The 18,520-nt window shown below is 36.0% G+C and overlaps 1 protein-coding gene across 4 annotated transcripts in view; it reads left to right on the top strand.

The window, feature by feature from the left end:
* The window catches only part of gnas (GNAS complex locus), a 47,484-nt gene extending 29,941 nt beyond the window's left edge, over positions 1 to 17,543 (top strand). For all 4 annotated transcript variants that reach the window (XM_073870449.1, XM_073870448.1, XM_073870450.1 and 1 more), the window contains exons 6-12: positions 7,850 to 7,904; positions 8,040 to 8,113; positions 8,530 to 8,588; positions 9,365 to 9,485; positions 9,682 to 9,812; positions 9,946 to 10,013; positions 14,510 to 17,543. In XM_073870449.1, coding sequence (XP_073726550.1) covers positions 7,850 to 7,904; positions 8,040 to 8,113; positions 8,530 to 8,588; positions 9,365 to 9,485; positions 9,682 to 9,812; positions 9,946 to 10,013; positions 14,510 to 14,656 — 655 coding nt within the window. In that variant the 3' untranslated portion in view covers positions 14,657 to 17,543. The remainder of the gene's footprint in view (positions 1 to 7,849; positions 7,905 to 8,039; positions 8,114 to 8,529; positions 8,589 to 9,364; positions 9,486 to 9,681; positions 9,813 to 9,945; positions 10,014 to 14,509) is intronic.
* The last annotated feature ends 977 nt before the right edge of the window (positions 17,544 to 18,520 follow it).

Genomic DNA, 18,520 nt, shown 5'->3' with positions numbered 1-18,520 from the left:
TTAACAAAATAATACAACCTTATTGTAAAGCAGGGGTCTCCAACCTTTTTGTGAGCAAGGGCTTTCACAATAGATAAAACAATCTGGAGGGCTACTTTTTGATACAGTCTACTCTCAACTTTTTTGTTTACCTTGATTTTATTTCATTTTACTTGTTGATATGTTTTAGTATTGTTTAAAATGCTAACATGCGTAAACCAAGCCAAGCTAATATAAAAATTGTAATAAATAAATATTAAAATTGAGACTGTTAATAGAATGTGCTTTGCCGGGCACCTCAACATTTTTTACAAAATATAACTTCATGTCATCCCTGTTGACATGACTTGTAAGTCTGAGTTGATTTAACAAAACAATTTAAGGCAGCAAAGTATTTTTTACAGTGTAACAGACAACCTTTAAATGCTTTATATATAGAGTAAATGTAGTTATTGATTGCAAAACCATATATATTAGTGTAAGTCAATTCAATCTACTATTTTTAAGTTGTGGCTTGTGAAAAGTTGACATAACTTCAAGTTGAAATTGTTAAACTTAATTTTTTAAGTTAAAGTAACATATATGTTGATTTGACAAAAATGCTGCTTATTTTTTACAGTGCACTTAAAGCAACATTACAAAAAGGATATATAAATAAAATCTTAAGTTAATTAATATTAACTGAGCATTAACATATTAAAGGGGAAAATTCTGTATGGTCCATATGATTTAATGTAATAGGTTTTTTGTGTGTGTAACCAGATGAGATATTTTACTGCTCAATGTTTACATTTTTTTCTATTATTGTTTCTGCACGGCACGCGAAAACATCTCCGATTGCACAGATGCTGCAAGTCACCAATTTTAACGTCCACAGTATGCTTTTAGGTGTTTTCTGATCACTTCTACAATCCACGCTGCAGTGTATGAAAATGTGCTACTGCTGACAGAGGTCGACGCAACTAGATTTTCACGTTCTCGAACTTCCTGCCGTGCGGCCGTTGGAATTCTAGAATTCCACTTGAGTCTGGATTTGGAATGCAGGCCTAAATATACTCCGTCGCAGCTATAGCTGTCTCTTCTGCTTGGCATTACGACAGCAGAGGCTATATGCGTTCTGTACCCAGAGGGGCATGAGTTGTATCATGTCTGACCAGTGGACTGGGCTATTGTTGGAATAGTTCTAATAATAGAAAGAAAGGCAATAATTGAGAGATGGTATTAGACAACGTCTGTGGTCACAACACAACTGCCTTTGCGAAGCCCCTGTCTGTCTGTCTGCATTGCTTTTTTAGTTATTTTGTCTCCTGTCTGTCTCTTCCATTGTTTGCCTGTCTTTTATTTCTCCGTTTCTGCCGCCTCTTCCATGTCATGTGCCCGTAGTTAAGCGCTTTCATTTGTACGGCCTGCTGTATGTTGCATGCACGCATTCGTGCATGCACGTACACCCACACTAGTGCAGTTTCGGGGCCATGCGGCTATGTGTGGGACCTACAGCCTTGCCGTCACATTTCAACCCTGTATGTCACATTCCAGTCCGACTTGGAAGGGGGGTGCACGGGCGTGTCCCGCCTGTAGATTCCTTTCGCTTTCCGATGGATTCGGATAGATAGAAATGGGAATCTTAGCAATTTTTTTTTTGCGTTTCACAAAATGAGTCTTTAAAGTTTTGAGAACGGTGGTGTGTGACTGATTCATTAGAAAGAACTGGTTAATATTTTTTATTATACTACATACATTTTCATTTACTATTGTACTTAAAGGCTACAATGTTGTGTAGTTTAGTGTTCTGTTCAGGTCAAGTTAAAAGATGCAGATGTTTAAGAACCGTTAACAGACCCTAAAAAAATTAGCTTATATTTGATTAAATGGTTTTAAGTGAGAACTGGTTCTCAAATCAGAACCATATACAGGGATGAAGATTGTCATCAACAGGTGAAGTCCAAAGACTTTGTATGCATTTTTGTGTCGATTTTAAGTTTTAATCTTGGTACAACATGTCAAACAGAGCTTACTGCACTCTTTTAAGAAATAATGAATGAATGGGACGAGACTTTTTTAAGATGTCAAATAATTATTTGGTGTCCATATAGTACATATGTGAGGTTCTAGTTCAAAATACCTTATAGATAATTTATTATAACATGTTAAAATTGCCATTTTGTAGGTTTAAGCAAAAATGTGCCGTTTTGTGTGTTTGATTCCCTTTTAAATGCAAATGAGATGATCTCTGCACTAAATGGCAGTGTCATGGTTGGATGGTGCAGATTAAGGGGAGCAGTATTATCCCCTTCTGACATCACAATGGGAGCCATTTTAATGACATATTTTTTCAAATGCTTGAGAGAATGGTTTACCAAAACTAAGTTACTGGGTTGTTCGTTTTCACATTTTCTAGATTAATAGAAGCACTTGGGACCCAATTATAGCACTTAAACATGGGAAAAACTCATGATATGTCCCCTTTAAGGAATTAAATGATTGTGGTAGTTTAATGATACTTAAGTACATGAATAATAATTGACACTAACTATATACTCAACAGTTATACTAAACAAAAGCAAGCAGCATTTTAGCTCACCCAAAAAGGAAAATGCCATAATTTACTCTCCTCGATGTATATGATTATCTTTTTTCAGACTAACACACATCAATTATATTAGAAAATACAGGAAACTGCTGTTTTTTTGCTCTGTGCACTTCCTTGTACGTTACTACGCCACTACATCCGAAGCTAGATACGCATTCTCTCGGTTACATGCGTTGGCCGTTACCAGAAGATATTTTAGTTTGTAAAGTTTTAAAGATTGATCTTTTTCTTACAAAATCCCACCGAATGCCCTCAGAAAGCCTCAAATAACCTCCTGGAGCCGTGTGAATTACTTCATTGAAGGATTAATAGACTTTTTGGGGCTTTAAATCAAAAGCACCATGTACTACCATTATAAAGCTTGGAATAGCCAGGACATTTTCTAATATATCTCTGATTGGGTTCGTCTGATAAATGCTAATCATATAAATCGAGGATGGCTTGAGGGTGAGTAAGTTATGGGGTAATTTTTATTTTTGGGTTAACTATCCCTTTAAAATACAAAATTTAAATAATGAAACCATTGAATGTGTGTTATGTCGTGATGAAATTCTAAACATCCCAAACTAAATAATATAATGTAAATGACAAACAATTATGGGAGTTATATTGTTAGTAAAAATTAGGGATGCTCCGATCAGGATTTTTGCAGCCGATACCGATCACCGATTTGTAATCTTCGTGATCGGCCGATTCCGATACCAATTTTTTTAAAGCTGATATGCAAGCTCTTTGATTACTGTAACTGTTACATTTTTTTCTAGATAAAATAATACCACGGATATTGCCTTTGTTATATTACTTGCAGTAATTAGGTATATTATTGTTTTAATAGAGACTCAAATAAATAAGCACAACAAATATTTATTCTGCAAAGAGAAATTTAATATGGCTTTAAAAAGGCTTATGTCTGTTAAAAGTACTGAAAATAAAACACTTCACAGTCTTTACTGTATTAATTAAATATACATGCATTCGTATGAAGTATAAAAGTCATTTAGTCAATAGAGCAACGGGTTGTAAAAATGCTCGCGCTACGTAAAAAATGTCTTTAATTGCAGCCGCATTCAGGATCCTTTTGATGACAAAAGTAAACAAAGATTGGTTTATGAGATCGGCAGATATAGCGAGCACCGATCGAGTCATTTAATGCCATTATCGGCCGATCGATCGGAGCATCCCTAGTAAAAATCCTTAATTAATTGCTAATTTTAAAGGGGGCATATCAAGAAAATTTTACTTTCTATGTTTAAGTGCTATAATTGCTTCTATCAACCTAGAAAATGTGAAAAAGATCAACATATTAACTTAGTTTTGGTAAACCATTCTCTACAAGCATGTTAAAAATAGGTCATTGAAATTTGGCTTCTCTTGTGATGTCAGAAGGGGATACTACCACCCCTTAATCTGCACTATCCAACCACGACACTGCCATTTAGTGCAGAGATCAACTCATTTGCATTTTAAAGGACACACCCAAATAGGCACATTTTAACATGCTATAATAAATTATCTATATGGTATTTTGAGCTAGAACTTCACATACGTACTCTGGGGACACCAAAGATTTATTTTACATCTTAAAAAAGTCTTTTGAAAGTCCCCTTTAAAATCTCACCACTGTATTTGGTGCTCAAACATACTGCCGAAATGCACAGAAATGAGCACAAATGGACAGCTGTATTTAAGGCTTTTGGCAATTATGTAATTTTTCATTCGTAATTGTAATCCCGTTTAGTTTTTCGATTTGTGCACCCCTAGTTTGAATGTTATGCAAAAATGGGTGTCTTTATTATCTTTTTTCAGCTACAAAGTTAAAACAACTTGGTTTTGCAAGTCAGTTCAAACTACTATTTTAAGTTTTGGCTTTTGATAAGATATAAAAACTTAACTAATTAATTTAAACACTTTTAACTTGTTTTTATAAGTTAAAGTAACATAAAAATTTTGTTGATTTGACACAATTTTTTTACAGCGTATGATGTCGTCTTTTCTAATCACTAGCAAACTTGCATCTCTACAATGTTTTGCTATTGACATTTTCTGTTGTTAAAACGAGAACAGAAGGTTTTTTAGTATGATGATTTATCGACAGGAGAATGAAGTAGTTCAAAAAAATAGTTTTGAGGAAAGTTGTCTTTGTGAAGTTGATCTGTTACCAACCTTACAAATGAACATGTCAGTGCTGTAAAATTAGTAGAATTTTAAAATGACAAACACTCAGATTCAGCAAAAATCTGCTGATCTTTCTGCTCGAGCGTGTGCAAATTCCATATAGCCAAGCTCAAAAGCTGCGCTTTCTTCGTGTGAGATCTCGGCAGCATGCGCAAAAATCCAAGAGCCGAATTCCAGCCATCCCACCATCTTGTTCCTCCTGCGCGTTCGCGTCCGTTTCTCCGGATATCAGCCTGACTAAGACTGCAATTCTCGATGGCTCTCCCTCCCTCTGTTTTGCCATCTCTTCCCCTCTCACTAGAGCCGATCCATTGACTAGAGCAGCGTCTGACTGGGCGCTCTGATCACTATGACTCAGAACCTGCCTGCTTTGATCTCCAGCACAAACATGCGCCACCTGCTGGCTTGTTTTGCAGCTTTAGCCTCTGTGTCAGCTGTCTTTTTTTCTGCCGTGGCTGGCTGTGCGGTGATTTAAAATGTGTGTGCTTGTGTGGAAGTTTTGTCGACGGTGGTGTGTGAAAGTAGGACTGCTGTAACATTTTGAATGAAGTTTTAATAAGAGGTTTTTTACACACATTACATGATTTATTATAATCACGCAGACATGTCATGATTTAGGATGTAGTGTGATAATAATAGTAACAACTTTACTATAGACCTTTTGCGAGTCAACGTCACAGTTACGTCACGCGCGCATGTGGTGGCAGAAAAACAGTGGAAATGAATGAGATACGAGTGAAACGAACAATATAACTCACTAGAAAATGTTTTGTTGTGCTGTTGAGTGTCAGAATAGGAATGCCAAAAAAGATGACCTTCATTTTTATAGTATACCGTCGTCGAAGACACCATTTGAAGATAAACGTAGGTGTTTGTGGTTGCAATAAGCCCTCAACCGGAGTGATGAAATCATTTGGTAATCTTTTAATAATTTGAATAGAAAATAATTAGAGAAGATATCCGGTGTTTTGTCGAAGTCTGTTCCCTCTATGTGTTTCTTATAGTGTTTTCAACACGTTACGTTTATAATCTATTTAGAAAGATTAAAGATTTAAATGAGTTCATAATATCAATAATATTACCATTTATGGAAGTTTTCATATTTTTTCGTTTTCTTTTACTTCTTTTTACCTTATATCTTAGCCTATGTCTTCTTCCTGTTTGTTCTAAATTATGATGTTTACTAATAAATATATAATAGCACACACACACACACACACACACACACACACACACACACGATGTAAAGTGTTAATAATATGTAAACAGGCCTATACAAATTAATTTGTATGTAAACATAATAGTTTTAGAACAAACACGTAGGCTAAACATATAAGGAAGAAATTGAAAACAGGAAGTGATGAAATATTTAAGAAATGATATTATACAGAATACATAATAGTATTGCTCTTATAAGTACGTCAGCGATTTATACTGTAAAAATAATTGATTTACCAATAAAGAACAATACATATACATTACATACATGCACACAATTAGTAGCCAAGCCATTCAAACTTTTAATTTATTTAAAAAATGAGCGTAACTTTGTGAAAACGTTATAAGAAACATTACACTTAAGGGAAATATAGGGGAAACAGACATCTACAGAACACCGGATCCTTAAAAATCACAGTTTAACGCTAAAACACTTCACACAGCTATTGAAAAACGTCATCTCTGTTTGCAAACACGCAAAAGGTCTATAAGGTTGTATATTAATAAACATTAGTAAATGCATTAACAAAAATTAAAAACTACATTGTTAATGTTAGTTAATGTAAATACAGTTATTCATGTGAGTTCATTGTGCATTAATTTATGGTAACCGTTGCATTGCTTGATTTTATAAATGTATAGTAAATACAGAAATTAACAAGATGAATAAATGCTGTATTGTTTTGTAAGGTATTGTTTATTGTTAGCTAATGCATTAACTAATTTTTTAACAAATAAATATTGTAAAGTGTTACCGTACTAATAATAAACAATGTTTTTCTGTGTCCTGTGCTTTTAAATAAAAAAAAAAAAATTGTATGATGATTATTGGTGCTGCCTAAATAAGCAGTTTTGTAGATTATAATATTAATATGTAGGGCTGGGATGATTCACTAATCCGGCGATTCAATACTATCCCAATACTTTTAATACATGTTGTGATAATTGTGATTATAAGAATAAAGAGCTATCTGTTCAAATAAATAACAGTAAATAAAAAAGCTCCTGAACAATTTATTTAAAATTGAACAACATACTTAAAACTTTAGACTGCAAATAAAATGTGCTACAAACTTCATGCATCACAGTTAAGTATGACTTGTTAAGCTTTACTTAAACTGTTTTTAACTTCTGCCACAATCTCGTAGTAGATTTTAGGCACGACTGTGTCTGCGAAAAGCTTCCTTGTTGGAATAACGTAACTCGGCCACGCAAGCTTGAAACGGATATGTCGTCATTTAATAAGGACAACAAATACGTTTCGCCCTTTGTTGAAATAAAAGCGGTAACGTCTCCCCACCACCTTTTTGGAAAAGTAAAATATTTTTGATGGATGGATAGATTCTGAGGTAAACCAATGAATTTTAAAATTGTTAAAAAAAATTATTGCGATAGTTTAGTAAATTGATATTTTTAACCCCTACTTATTTTATTAGCCGATTTATAGATTTATAATGTCTTAATATTTTACATAGTATTACACTTTGCTGAACGTCTTTTATATTACAATTGTAGTTTTTCCACAATTTTTTGTTGAAAGTTAATAAATAAAGACTTTTAATTTTTAGAAAATCATGCAAGTTAAATATATAAGTTAAAAGTCCTCATCATTTGATTTATTATTTTTTGAACTTGGTGGAAATTAAAAGCGAATATTATTTCTAACAAATAAATTCAATTCCGTTTTATTTATATAGTGCTTTTCACAATTGTTTATTAATCGGGCACCAAAATAAACAAATATTTGCATTAAAAAGTCATGGTAATGTCATGTAAATATTTACCCTTACACTGTGTATACCATCATACTGCCCACATCTATTCATCACTATAAAATCATGAAGTATTGAAAATTTTTTATGGTTTTTTGTCTCTATTTGCTTGTAGTTTCCTGGACAGGATTGACACTGTAAAACAGAGCGACTACACTCCTACTGATCAGGTATGTGGACAGCACAAGATCCACACAGAGGAATCAAACATATGGATGACATTCTTTTCATGCATTTGATTGGTTGTTCTATTCTGACGACGAATCAGACAATTATTTCATTTTGTTACCATTTTATCTTTTCAGGATTTGCTCCGATGCAGAGTTCTGACTTCTGGAATCTTTGAGACAAGATTCCAAGTGGACAAAGTCAATTTTCAGTAAGTTAAAAGACAGCCTTCATGTCAAATACTAACATTATGTATTAGGCTTTACATAAATGTATAAAGTCTAAAGCCTTTATAATTATGTCTTAGAAAGCACAACACACTTAAGGGATGGTCACACTACACTTTTCATTCCATTGACTTCCATTTATTCGCATGCGAATACGAAGATAATTTGTGCTAAAGTTCAAGTCTGGTAAACTTTGTATTTGTATCACGTGGAGACGTGTGACCAGTAGAAAAGTGGTGACCTTTTTACTGAAAAGCAAAGTTGGACGAAGTGCTACCTTCCCGCAGTTACATTAAAAAAATATTCGCTTGCTCCCAAGTCTAGTGTGACTTCCCCTTTGCATTGCAGTAAAAAAAATGTGCTTGATGTAAACCTTACAAATTGTTTTGTTTTTTTGCAGTATGTTTGATGTTGGTGGACAGAGAGATGAGCGCAGGAAATGGATCCAGTGTTTTAATGGTAAATGTGTTGCGCTTTATTCATTTCAAATAAATAGTTTGACCGATATGAGTTTGAGTAATTAACTCATCGTTAATATTCAGAATGCAAGTTGGCCGACTTTGTGTAATTGTCACAACATCAAGTTGTGTTATGAATATATTAAAAGTGTTTCTGAAACTAAAATAGTCATTTTATATAACGTTAATCAAAATGTATTTTTAAAAATTGAGCCATATGCAGTTTATTAACTCTTTCCCCGCCAGCATTTTTTTTAAAAGTTGCCAGCCAGCGGCAGCATATTTTTTTTTTTTTCACAAAAGTTTTAATGCCTTCCAGAAAATGTTCTTCTATAAATATATAAACATACAATATATCAAATGAAAGAACAGACTCTCTGCTATCAAAAAAAAACTTTCATCCCATCTTCTTTTATTTTCTTTTATCACCTCTCAAATATTGGGAAGGTTTCTTTAAAAATAAAGAAAAAAATTGCATTTTTGTAAAGAATTTTATTTGGAGATCAGATTCAGAGCGATGATTAAAACATACACATAGTTTTTACTGTTTTTGCATCAGTGTATGCGTCAGTGTTTTATAAGTTGGGTAAGAGTGACACCTAGTGGCTATTAGCGGAAATATGGATTGCCGTAAAAACTTGTCATTGGCAGGGAAGTGCTTCAATGGCGGGGAAAGAGTTAAGAAAAATATATCACTTTGTATAATAGGGTCAGTTTTTATGTTAACAAGTTGTTATTGTATTGTTGGTTCATTAAATTTTTTTCTGTGATTTATAGATGTGACAGCCATCATATTTGTGGTAGCCAGCAGCAGTTATAACATGGTGCTCAGAGAGGACAATATGACCAACCGACTCCAGGAGGCGCTAAACCTCTTCAAGAACATCTGGAATAACAGGTAACCTCACAACCTTACACCTAAAGCACAAACTATTGTAATAGAGCTGCTTTGATGTTTTTGATGTTTGTTTGACGGCAAACATCATTGTATTAAATGTCACTACATAACTTTGCCATGCCCTAGCAACCTTTGTGTGGCCTTTCACATCATCAGACTGCTTATGATCGATTTGTGTCATCTTGTATGTTTCCAGGTGGCTTCGAACCATATCTGTCATTTTATTCCTAAATAAACAAGACTTGCTGGCTGAGAAAGTTCTGGCAGGAAAATCAAAAATCGAGGATTATTTTCCTGAGTTTGCGCGCTATACCACACCAGATGATGGTCAGTAAACGAGAATGAACGTGCAAAGTGATTGCCTTTTTAGAATGGTTTGAAGTAATCCAAAATCTCTTTTACAGCGACAAGTGATTGCCTTTTTAGAATGGTTTGAAGTAATCCAAAATCTCTTTTACAGCGACCCCGGAGCCAGGAGAAGATCCGCGAGTTACGAGAGCAAAATATTTCATTCGAGACGAGTTCCTGGTGAGTCGGTCTTTCTGGTAACTCATCACACAGGCCCCAAAATTAACTTTTGTCAAATTGGCAATTGCAAGTATGTTTGCTCCCCTTAAAGTATGTCCTACCAGCTGCATTTTGCATCATTTCATTTATAAAATAGACACTTTTGTCCGACCGGACAACTACCTTCTCCCTGCTTTTAAATACTTGCAGTTGTTTCTTCTTATGATCTGATCGAACTATTGCTGTCGCCAGCAAGCTTATTTAAGTTGGATGATGTAATGAAATAAAATAGCATTGCTTACATTTCTGGACAGGTAACTTTTTACAGGCACGTAAAAAACTAATTTACTTGTCCTAAAGATCACAACATAACAATGCCTTAAGTCGACCTGGTGCAGGTCTTTGTGTCTCCCACAGCATCGCTGACATGAGGAAACTATTGTTTGAAAATATTTATTTTCATTTAAAGATGGCCTCTGTATTGTATTTGATTCTGTTTTATTCAAATTTTGAAAAAGTCATCGATTTGAATCGTGCTTGTGGCTTAAATTCGAAGTCAGACCGTCATTTTTATATTTTAATTTAAACCATATGATGTTGCATGTCCATTATATGGACAACTTAAACCAGTCAACTGTTAAGTATCTTATTACTCACTGATGCCAGCTTTTACTTATTAGGGGCTTGGTGGCATGTATTAAAAGCTTTTTGAAATCATTTAATAACCTTTTAAAGCAGTGGTTCTTAAACTTTTTCAGTGTGTGCCCCCCTTGTGTACTTGGCCCCCAAAGAAAATTTATGACATAAAACATTGTAAAACAAACAAATTAAATTAAACAAAATTTATTCAAATATACAATGTAGAGCTGTTGGTTAGTAGCCTATTTTTTCTGAGGTTTAATTACAAAGAATTTATGATAAATTAATGTATTTTATAAAATGTCATAAAACTGGGGCCCCCCGGCACAATCTCGCCCCCCAGTTTGAGAACCACTGTTTTAAAGGTCCACTGTGTAGATTTTTTGCAGCATCTAGTGGTGAAAATGTGAATTGCAAACAACCGCTCAGTCCACATTTTACCCCTCCCTTTCAAAACGCATAGAGAAGCTACGGTAGCCGCCACAGGACAGACATCGTCTGAGACAAAATTAATGCATTAATAACTGGTTAGCACGAATTCATTTTAACAGCACTAATTTTATTAACGTGTGATTAACAATCTCGTGGTGAATTTCTGTGCAATTTCTATTTGACCCTTGGTCCAGATAAATTGAGATGCAGCCTTAGACCGTAATTGTGACGAACAATACATAACTCATTTTTGAAAATTTACTAATTCCGACTCAATTTGCCAGCACGGGTCACAAATGAAATGGAGAAAGAAAAGGGTCTTCTGGAAGGAAAATTCATACAAAGCAATGGCTGATGGTTCTGTCAATAATGTAAAGGCTCATGTAAACCTACATTTGCATAAAGCATCTATATTTGTCCAAACCCATGTTGATAGATCCTTATAAAAGTTACATAATCCACCTTTAAGTAACTTAGTATTGCTTTTGCTGTTTACACAGTCATAAGCCAGCCCTGCGTCCGAAATCGCATACTGTGACCGTACATACTAAATTAGATGAAGTACCTACTCATCGGTTGTTAAAACTTTCTGTCCGAGTCGATGGTGTAGTGGACCGTGCTCCGACATATGGTGCAGATGCACTTCTGGTGACCCGAGTTCGAATCCCGGCACGAGGTCCTTTGCCAATCCCATACCTCTCTCCACCCTGTACTTTCCTGTTGCCTCCTTAAAGGTATTGCGGAGGATTTTCGTTTTTCGGGAGGATCATCAAGACTATTGGTCCTTCTAGTTGTCAATCAGGAGTGTTGCGCAATTGCATTTTTTTTTAAAGTGGAAAAGGTGGTTCTTTTCTAAAATTCGAGAAAATCCTCCGTTACACCTTTAAAATACTATCAAATAAAGGCAAAAATGGCCCAAAAAATAATATTATTAACAGTTTGTTCTGTATAGTATGAATATGGGAAGTATGAATAAAATTTGGACGCAATAATTCCGCCATGTGAATACATACATCGTCGTGTGTGCCGTTAACTTCAATGATCCTAAGCAAGCGCAATTTATCTTGTTTTTCTAAGGTATTTAAATTTGAATAGAGCTGCATTACCATTTTCCGAAATTTTTCAATATGACAATCTCCTTTTGTGCGTTGGGTGGCTCCTCTCCCTAGTATCCATCGAATGCACATTTCAAAATCTTGCCAAAAGTAGTAGGTCATCCCAAGTACTTTTTATCAACTGTTTTTCATATACTGTATAGTGTGGGAGTAGGCGAATTTGGACACCGTGCAGGATATCGTCGCTGCCTGATGAAACTCACGTATGTCCAAAACGGTAACTTTTCAGAAAGTGAAAAAAACACTGTATATCAAAAGCAGTTGAATGTAGCGTTGTCATACTTGGTACGGCATATTTACATGTAACCATATTCTTGCCAGTGTCATGATATAATCCACATTTGACCAAAATTGAGTTTAAATGGACATGCGTGCATATTTTACAGTAACTTTGATCGATACGCGTTCTTCCGGTCATTAATTAGAATGGCCAAAGTCGCGTTTCGTATTGACAGAGGAATACGCTCAGTTCATTAAATAGCCTACGTCTTAGTTAAATACGCTTACTTTATTTAATATTAATTATAAGTGTATTAAATGTCTCTTGCAAACCATTAAGGGACAATGAATCAATACACTGACATGGTAATGCTACACAACAGGGGCGTCAGTTTGTGTTGAAAAGTGGTGGGGACAAAAGATCTTATAAAAACATCACTGCAGGACGGGAAAAATATTGAATAACGCGCATCAAAAATGGGCATAGCGTAGGCCAGTCAACAACAAGAAAATACTCAGCATAAATTTATAAACCCTCAACAATGTCGAATGCACACATCACACATGTAACAGTCCCTGCAACACCAGCTCAACCGAACAATGCCAAAGCACCATACCGTAGAAAACAGCAGCGCGTTTAATAAATGATTACAATGAATTTCATTACATATGTACAAGAAAACACACCATAAGCATACAACACAACATATGTGACCCTGGACCACAAAACCAGTCTGAAGCATCGCTTGATTTTTCAGAACATTTTAACCAAATGCTTTCAAAAAGTGGTGGGGAAATCCCCAGCGTAAATATCACCAATGCTAGACAGATACTTTGTTTGCACAGTCCTCCCATAATTAAGTAACTCCTAGATGTTAGTCTGGCGTCCGGGGGAAACGTTTACCTCGAAGGAAAGTCATTGTCATGTTTATTCGGCTATATCCAGTGCTGAGGTTCGATGAAACTTTACGAGACCGGCGAGATGCTTCACAGGCGGAAGATATGCGTCGTGATTGACAGCTTTGACACCAAACGGGTACGTGAAAATCAGATAACATGGCTATTTAGGTATGTGACGCATACTGTATATGGAAATGAACCTGGACATTCAATCTGTCGAAAAATCTCAAAATCGGCAAAATGAACATACGTGAGTTTCATCGGACAGCGACGATATGCTACTTGTTATTCATTTGCAGGTGGTATTGGGGTAGGGACTTCTGATTGGTCAAAAATCTGCCTAGTGCAGGATGACTCATCTAAATTGTATAGACGGTTTTAGTAGTAACAACATAAACAAGGGGCTGTCGTGGTCCGCACGTAACTTCTGGTAAACTCCGCTAAGAATAAATAACAACAAAGTTCTTTAAACGTAGTTTATTTATATATCAAGCAAAAAACAACAAATAGATTACCTAGGAAACCGAAACATTTGTTATTTTCCACGAGGCATTTGTTCAAGAGATCAGTTTAGCAACTAGTCAGACCATTAAAAAAACGAAACTGGAAGTAAAGTTCCGATCCAGACGTGTATCGCGTCAGCGCAGGTGCGTCCGATGAAACCGTCTATAACAGTTTTTCTGCAGAAGAAAGACTGCATGTATCTACTGAGCTAATTTCGATTTCATAATACTTTTCAGTCCTTCCAGAAAAAGTTTTTTTGTGATTGTTGCGGGCAAAAATCCTTGATCTTGCGGCACGTTTTCTTTTTAAAAATGCGATGGAATATGCGGGATATTTATGCAATTTTGTTTGCAGCTTTTCAGTGATGTTTATGTCACATAATCACATCACTTCATAACATACCCCTGGCAACAGGGGACATGGCTGCGCTTGTGTGAAGTAAATGCAAAATTTTTCAACTTTCTGCTTAGATGTGTGATTTTTTCCTACGAAAAAGCAGGAATTATGAAATCATGCAAGCCCCGCGTATTTTGCGAACGGAAATTTGATGCGGCTCCCGCATTTTGGCTGATTATGTGTTGAATCATATAATCTCGTTTTTCTGGAGGGACTGACTTTTTACTTTCCGTAACTTACTCGTATGGTTTATTTGGGAAATGTTTTCAAAAGTGAATGCTCAAGATTTGTTTTTTATTTGTTTTCTTTCAGAGGATCAGTACAGCGAGCGGAGATGGTCGGCACTACTGCTACCCCCACTTCACCTGCGCCGTGGACACGGAAAACATCCGCCGAGTGTTTAACGACTGCAGAGACATCATCCAGCGCATGCACCTACGGCAGTACGAACTCTTGTGATCGCAGCAGTGACAACGGGACGCAAACTCACCACCTGAACTTTCTTTAGGCCCCCTGCCCTACATCATGCCCCAATGTTAAACCACAAACCTTCAGACTGACGAGTCCCCACCTCTTACATCACAGTACACATTACACACACACATACACACATGCTATATATAACACACACACATACATGGCCTTTCTCCATCCTGAGTGACTGTGGGCGGGGCAAGGGCACGCACTGTGTTACTGATGAAAGCAAATGGCTGTGATATCTGGCAAAAAGACTTGTTAACACAGCCAAGGACTACCGATGTTACGAAAAACGAATAAAGAGAGAGTGGAAAATAAATCATGTGAGAGGGAGGGGGGGAGAAAAGTTTAAAAAACAGAAAAACTGTCCAGGACTGCTGGAACTCAACTCACACTTTAAAGGGTCTGCTCAGGACGAGTAAGCCATTTCGTACACCTACAGACACATAATGCGTCCAGCTAAACTCTTGACCCGCTATCCTATGTATGTTACACGTCGAGCTGTCTTCTTTCTGATCGTATGCCTAACACACGTTACTTATATTGATGCGCACGCACAAAGCATACACACACACACGCTGCCATCCTCATCATCGTTTTTGGTCCTGTTGAACGTTTAGTGCCTGTGCGAGACTGGCGTGTCCCCTCCCTTGAATTCCCGTTCCTTGGAGGAGAGCAAAAGATTGATGGACGAAACACTGAATGTAGAGTCAAATTTACAGATTTTCCACCCAAAAAAAAAAAAAAAAAACATGAGGATGGGTTATTGCCCCAGGTTGGTTTGTGTGTGGAGCGGAGAATGACTTTGAACACAAGACCCATCACATGACTCGCTTCTCGAGATGCATCGCAGGAGACGCGAGCGCATGCAATGCTAGATTCATGCAGAACTAAATGCAGTGCAAAAAATCTAAACTATATATATATATATATAGATATTTATATATGTGTGTATATAAATATGTATATATATATATATATAAATATATATATAAAAATTATATTCCTGTAATAATACAAACTTATTTCTGTTTGTTAGTTTCCCCAGTTGTGTGTTGGTGTGCAAAATATGCACCTCCTGTTTTTCCAAGACACCATTTCCCAGTTGCTCTCTGCTCCTGTTTTCCGTGTCTGATCTCTCTCTCGTCTACTCCCCGCTGCAAAAATCTCGTACACTGACGTGGGGATTTCATTAGATCGACAGTTATTACGCGAGACACATGTCTAACGGATGGTCTAGACGCTCTCTTCCCCCCTCTCCTCCCCTTTAGCCTGGCTTTTGTCTTTTGATTTTTCTGCTGGATCATTATTCTTGTACAGACTGTAAAATGTATTATTTTGTACAACTTTATTGAAGAAAAAACGTAACTTGTAGAAGCTCCTTGTGCCTTGATCACGACTGTACGTGTAAAATGAGCTAAGATGTAAGTAAGATATGTTTCATTGCGCTGTTCGGCTCTGCCCTGCCTCCGTCAATTCCCTCCAACTTTAAACCTCCCCTGACTGCCTGTTCGCTCATCAGACTTTGGGTAGACGTTGTCCCTCTGTGCCGATCCCGAGAGAAAAACCGTGACACTGGTGTCGGATCAGGCGCTAAGCGCAACCTTTACCGGCACTGCTCATCTGCGAAGTTTGGGAAGGGCGGGGGGCTGCTGTCTGTCAGTCACGTTTTTGTCCCCTTTCGTTTTATTTTCATTTGTTTAACTGGTTTTTGTTTTAAAATTCGAATGTCTGATGCTGTGTAGTGCAAAGCAAGAAACATTATATACAGTATATATAAATATATATATTTATACCTGTAAATATATTATTTATATATATATGTGTGTTTGATTTTTACAGGTTTTCTTTGCCGTATGGTTCAGGAACAATTAGTTGACATTTTTAGAGGCAGGGCCTGGGGCGTTTTTTGTTTTTTTAGCTTTAACTCTGTTGAAGGAGAAAATAATCCAAATGCAAAAACATTGCTCGTCTTTTCGTAAAAACCAAATTCCTTTGCTAAAAAGAGCGAAAAGGATGGGAAATCTGTCAATGTATTAAGTGTACAAATTGTTTTGATAGCTGCACAGTCAGATTCGGGTTCATATCCCCCCTCCCATGGCATTCGTGTTTATTTCTTTATTTAAAAAAAAACGAAAAAAAAAAACGAAAAAAAGCTGCTCTACAAACTGACATACTAACAAAAGAGCCCACCCATCACCGGACATTGACCAATTGTAACCTTCTCTGTACCACAACTTCCTGTCCTGCTACCCAATCAAGTGAAAGCAGGGGCCAGCTTTTGGTGCTTCGATGGTCCACTTTGTTACACAGACAAAGTATTTATTTTCTTTTTATTTATTTGACATTTTATACTTCTTTTCCAAAACGCCATAATTTGAATCAAAAACTCTAACGTCTGACCAGTTTTGAACCAGTTGTGTTTTGTGCAAAATGTGGTACAGGTATATATAAATATAAATATATATATAAATATTATTTTTTTGGTTAGGGGCGTGGGATGGGGAGGGGGGGAGAAGTTAAGCTATGAAATTTTAGTATGTTTACTTTAAGTTTCCTCTTTTTTTTTTTTTCTTTTAATTTTTTTCTAGTTCAGACTCGCTGCAGCAATAAGTGAGTGAGATTTAAGTACCAAACGCCCCTCTGCCTGATTCTGTCTCTATACAAAGTGTTTTCAGTGTATATGTTGCTTTTTTCCATGTCTCACACTTACTGTACATTTTGTACAAAGATTCAAATTACAGCAGTAAAAGAAGAGTGTAACACTGTCTGACTGACACACACACACACATGCACATACACACTTTTCACAAGGCTAACTCTGTGTTTGGCCCAAATCAAACTATAAAGGAAAATGTAGTTGCTCTTACCTTGATGGTGATTCTTAAAAGTCTAATATAACGTTTTACATACATGCTACTCGATTAGTTTCAACAGCTTTAGGGTTTGTCTTTCCTACGATGACCTTAAAAATCAACCGGTCTTATAGCTGCAAGAAGACATTTGGCGATCAGGACATACGCACAGCATTTCACGAATGCTTGCAACAAATTAAGGTTTTTCCCGTAGTATTGGTGAACAAATGTGAGCGAGACTTTGATATTTGATCCTTTGATATTAGATGCCCTTTTAAAGAGTGTATGTTAAAAATGGACCCTTGCTGTCACAGTAGCGGTATACTTTTTCACATTTGCACCTAAAGAGTACACCTCAAAGATACATATTTGGTACATATAGGACCATTTGAAAGTGTACAGCTTGGGACCATTTATTTGTGAAAGTTAGAAGATTGTTATACAAAATATTCATAAAAGATATTGATGGAATGCCAACTTAAGCTATGATTCATGATGCTCATGTCATTTAGATTTTGCAATAAGTTTAGATTTCATGGTCTATGTAACAATATAATTATAACTATATAATTGTTTAGTTACAAGCGGTTTAGTCTAATATACAGTTTACATACTTTTATTTGGTTACAACACATTTTAGAAAATAGTTTTGGTGGATTGCCCTTAGCAATCATAATGAAACCTATAATTTCACTCTCTGATAACATTCAAATTGGTCCCAGCCATGCAAACCACAATATTAGGTTGACAAGTGAATGATGGTTTATTCTGATAGATATTCTGCTTATCTCAGATGTTAAAATGCAAAGTATACTCTTATGTTTACAGTTTTATACACCAGTTCAGCAGATCATTGGGCAATCTAAGTATTATTATCCCAAAGACTTTAAAACGGGTTGATTGAAAATGTAGGGTTATATGCAGCACATCATCATCATTATTATTCATTTAAGTTACTAATATAAAGTAGCACACATCAAAGGGGTCGTTT

Source organism: Misgurnus anguillicaudatus, chromosome 8 (genome assembly GCF_027580225.2).
Source record: "Misgurnus anguillicaudatus chromosome 8, ASM2758022v2, whole genome shotgun sequence".
In the NCBI taxonomy this organism is placed as follows: Eukaryota; Metazoa; Chordata; class Actinopteri; order Cypriniformes; family Cobitidae; genus Misgurnus; species Misgurnus anguillicaudatus.
This window is presented reverse-complemented; position numbering and strand designations above follow the sequence as displayed.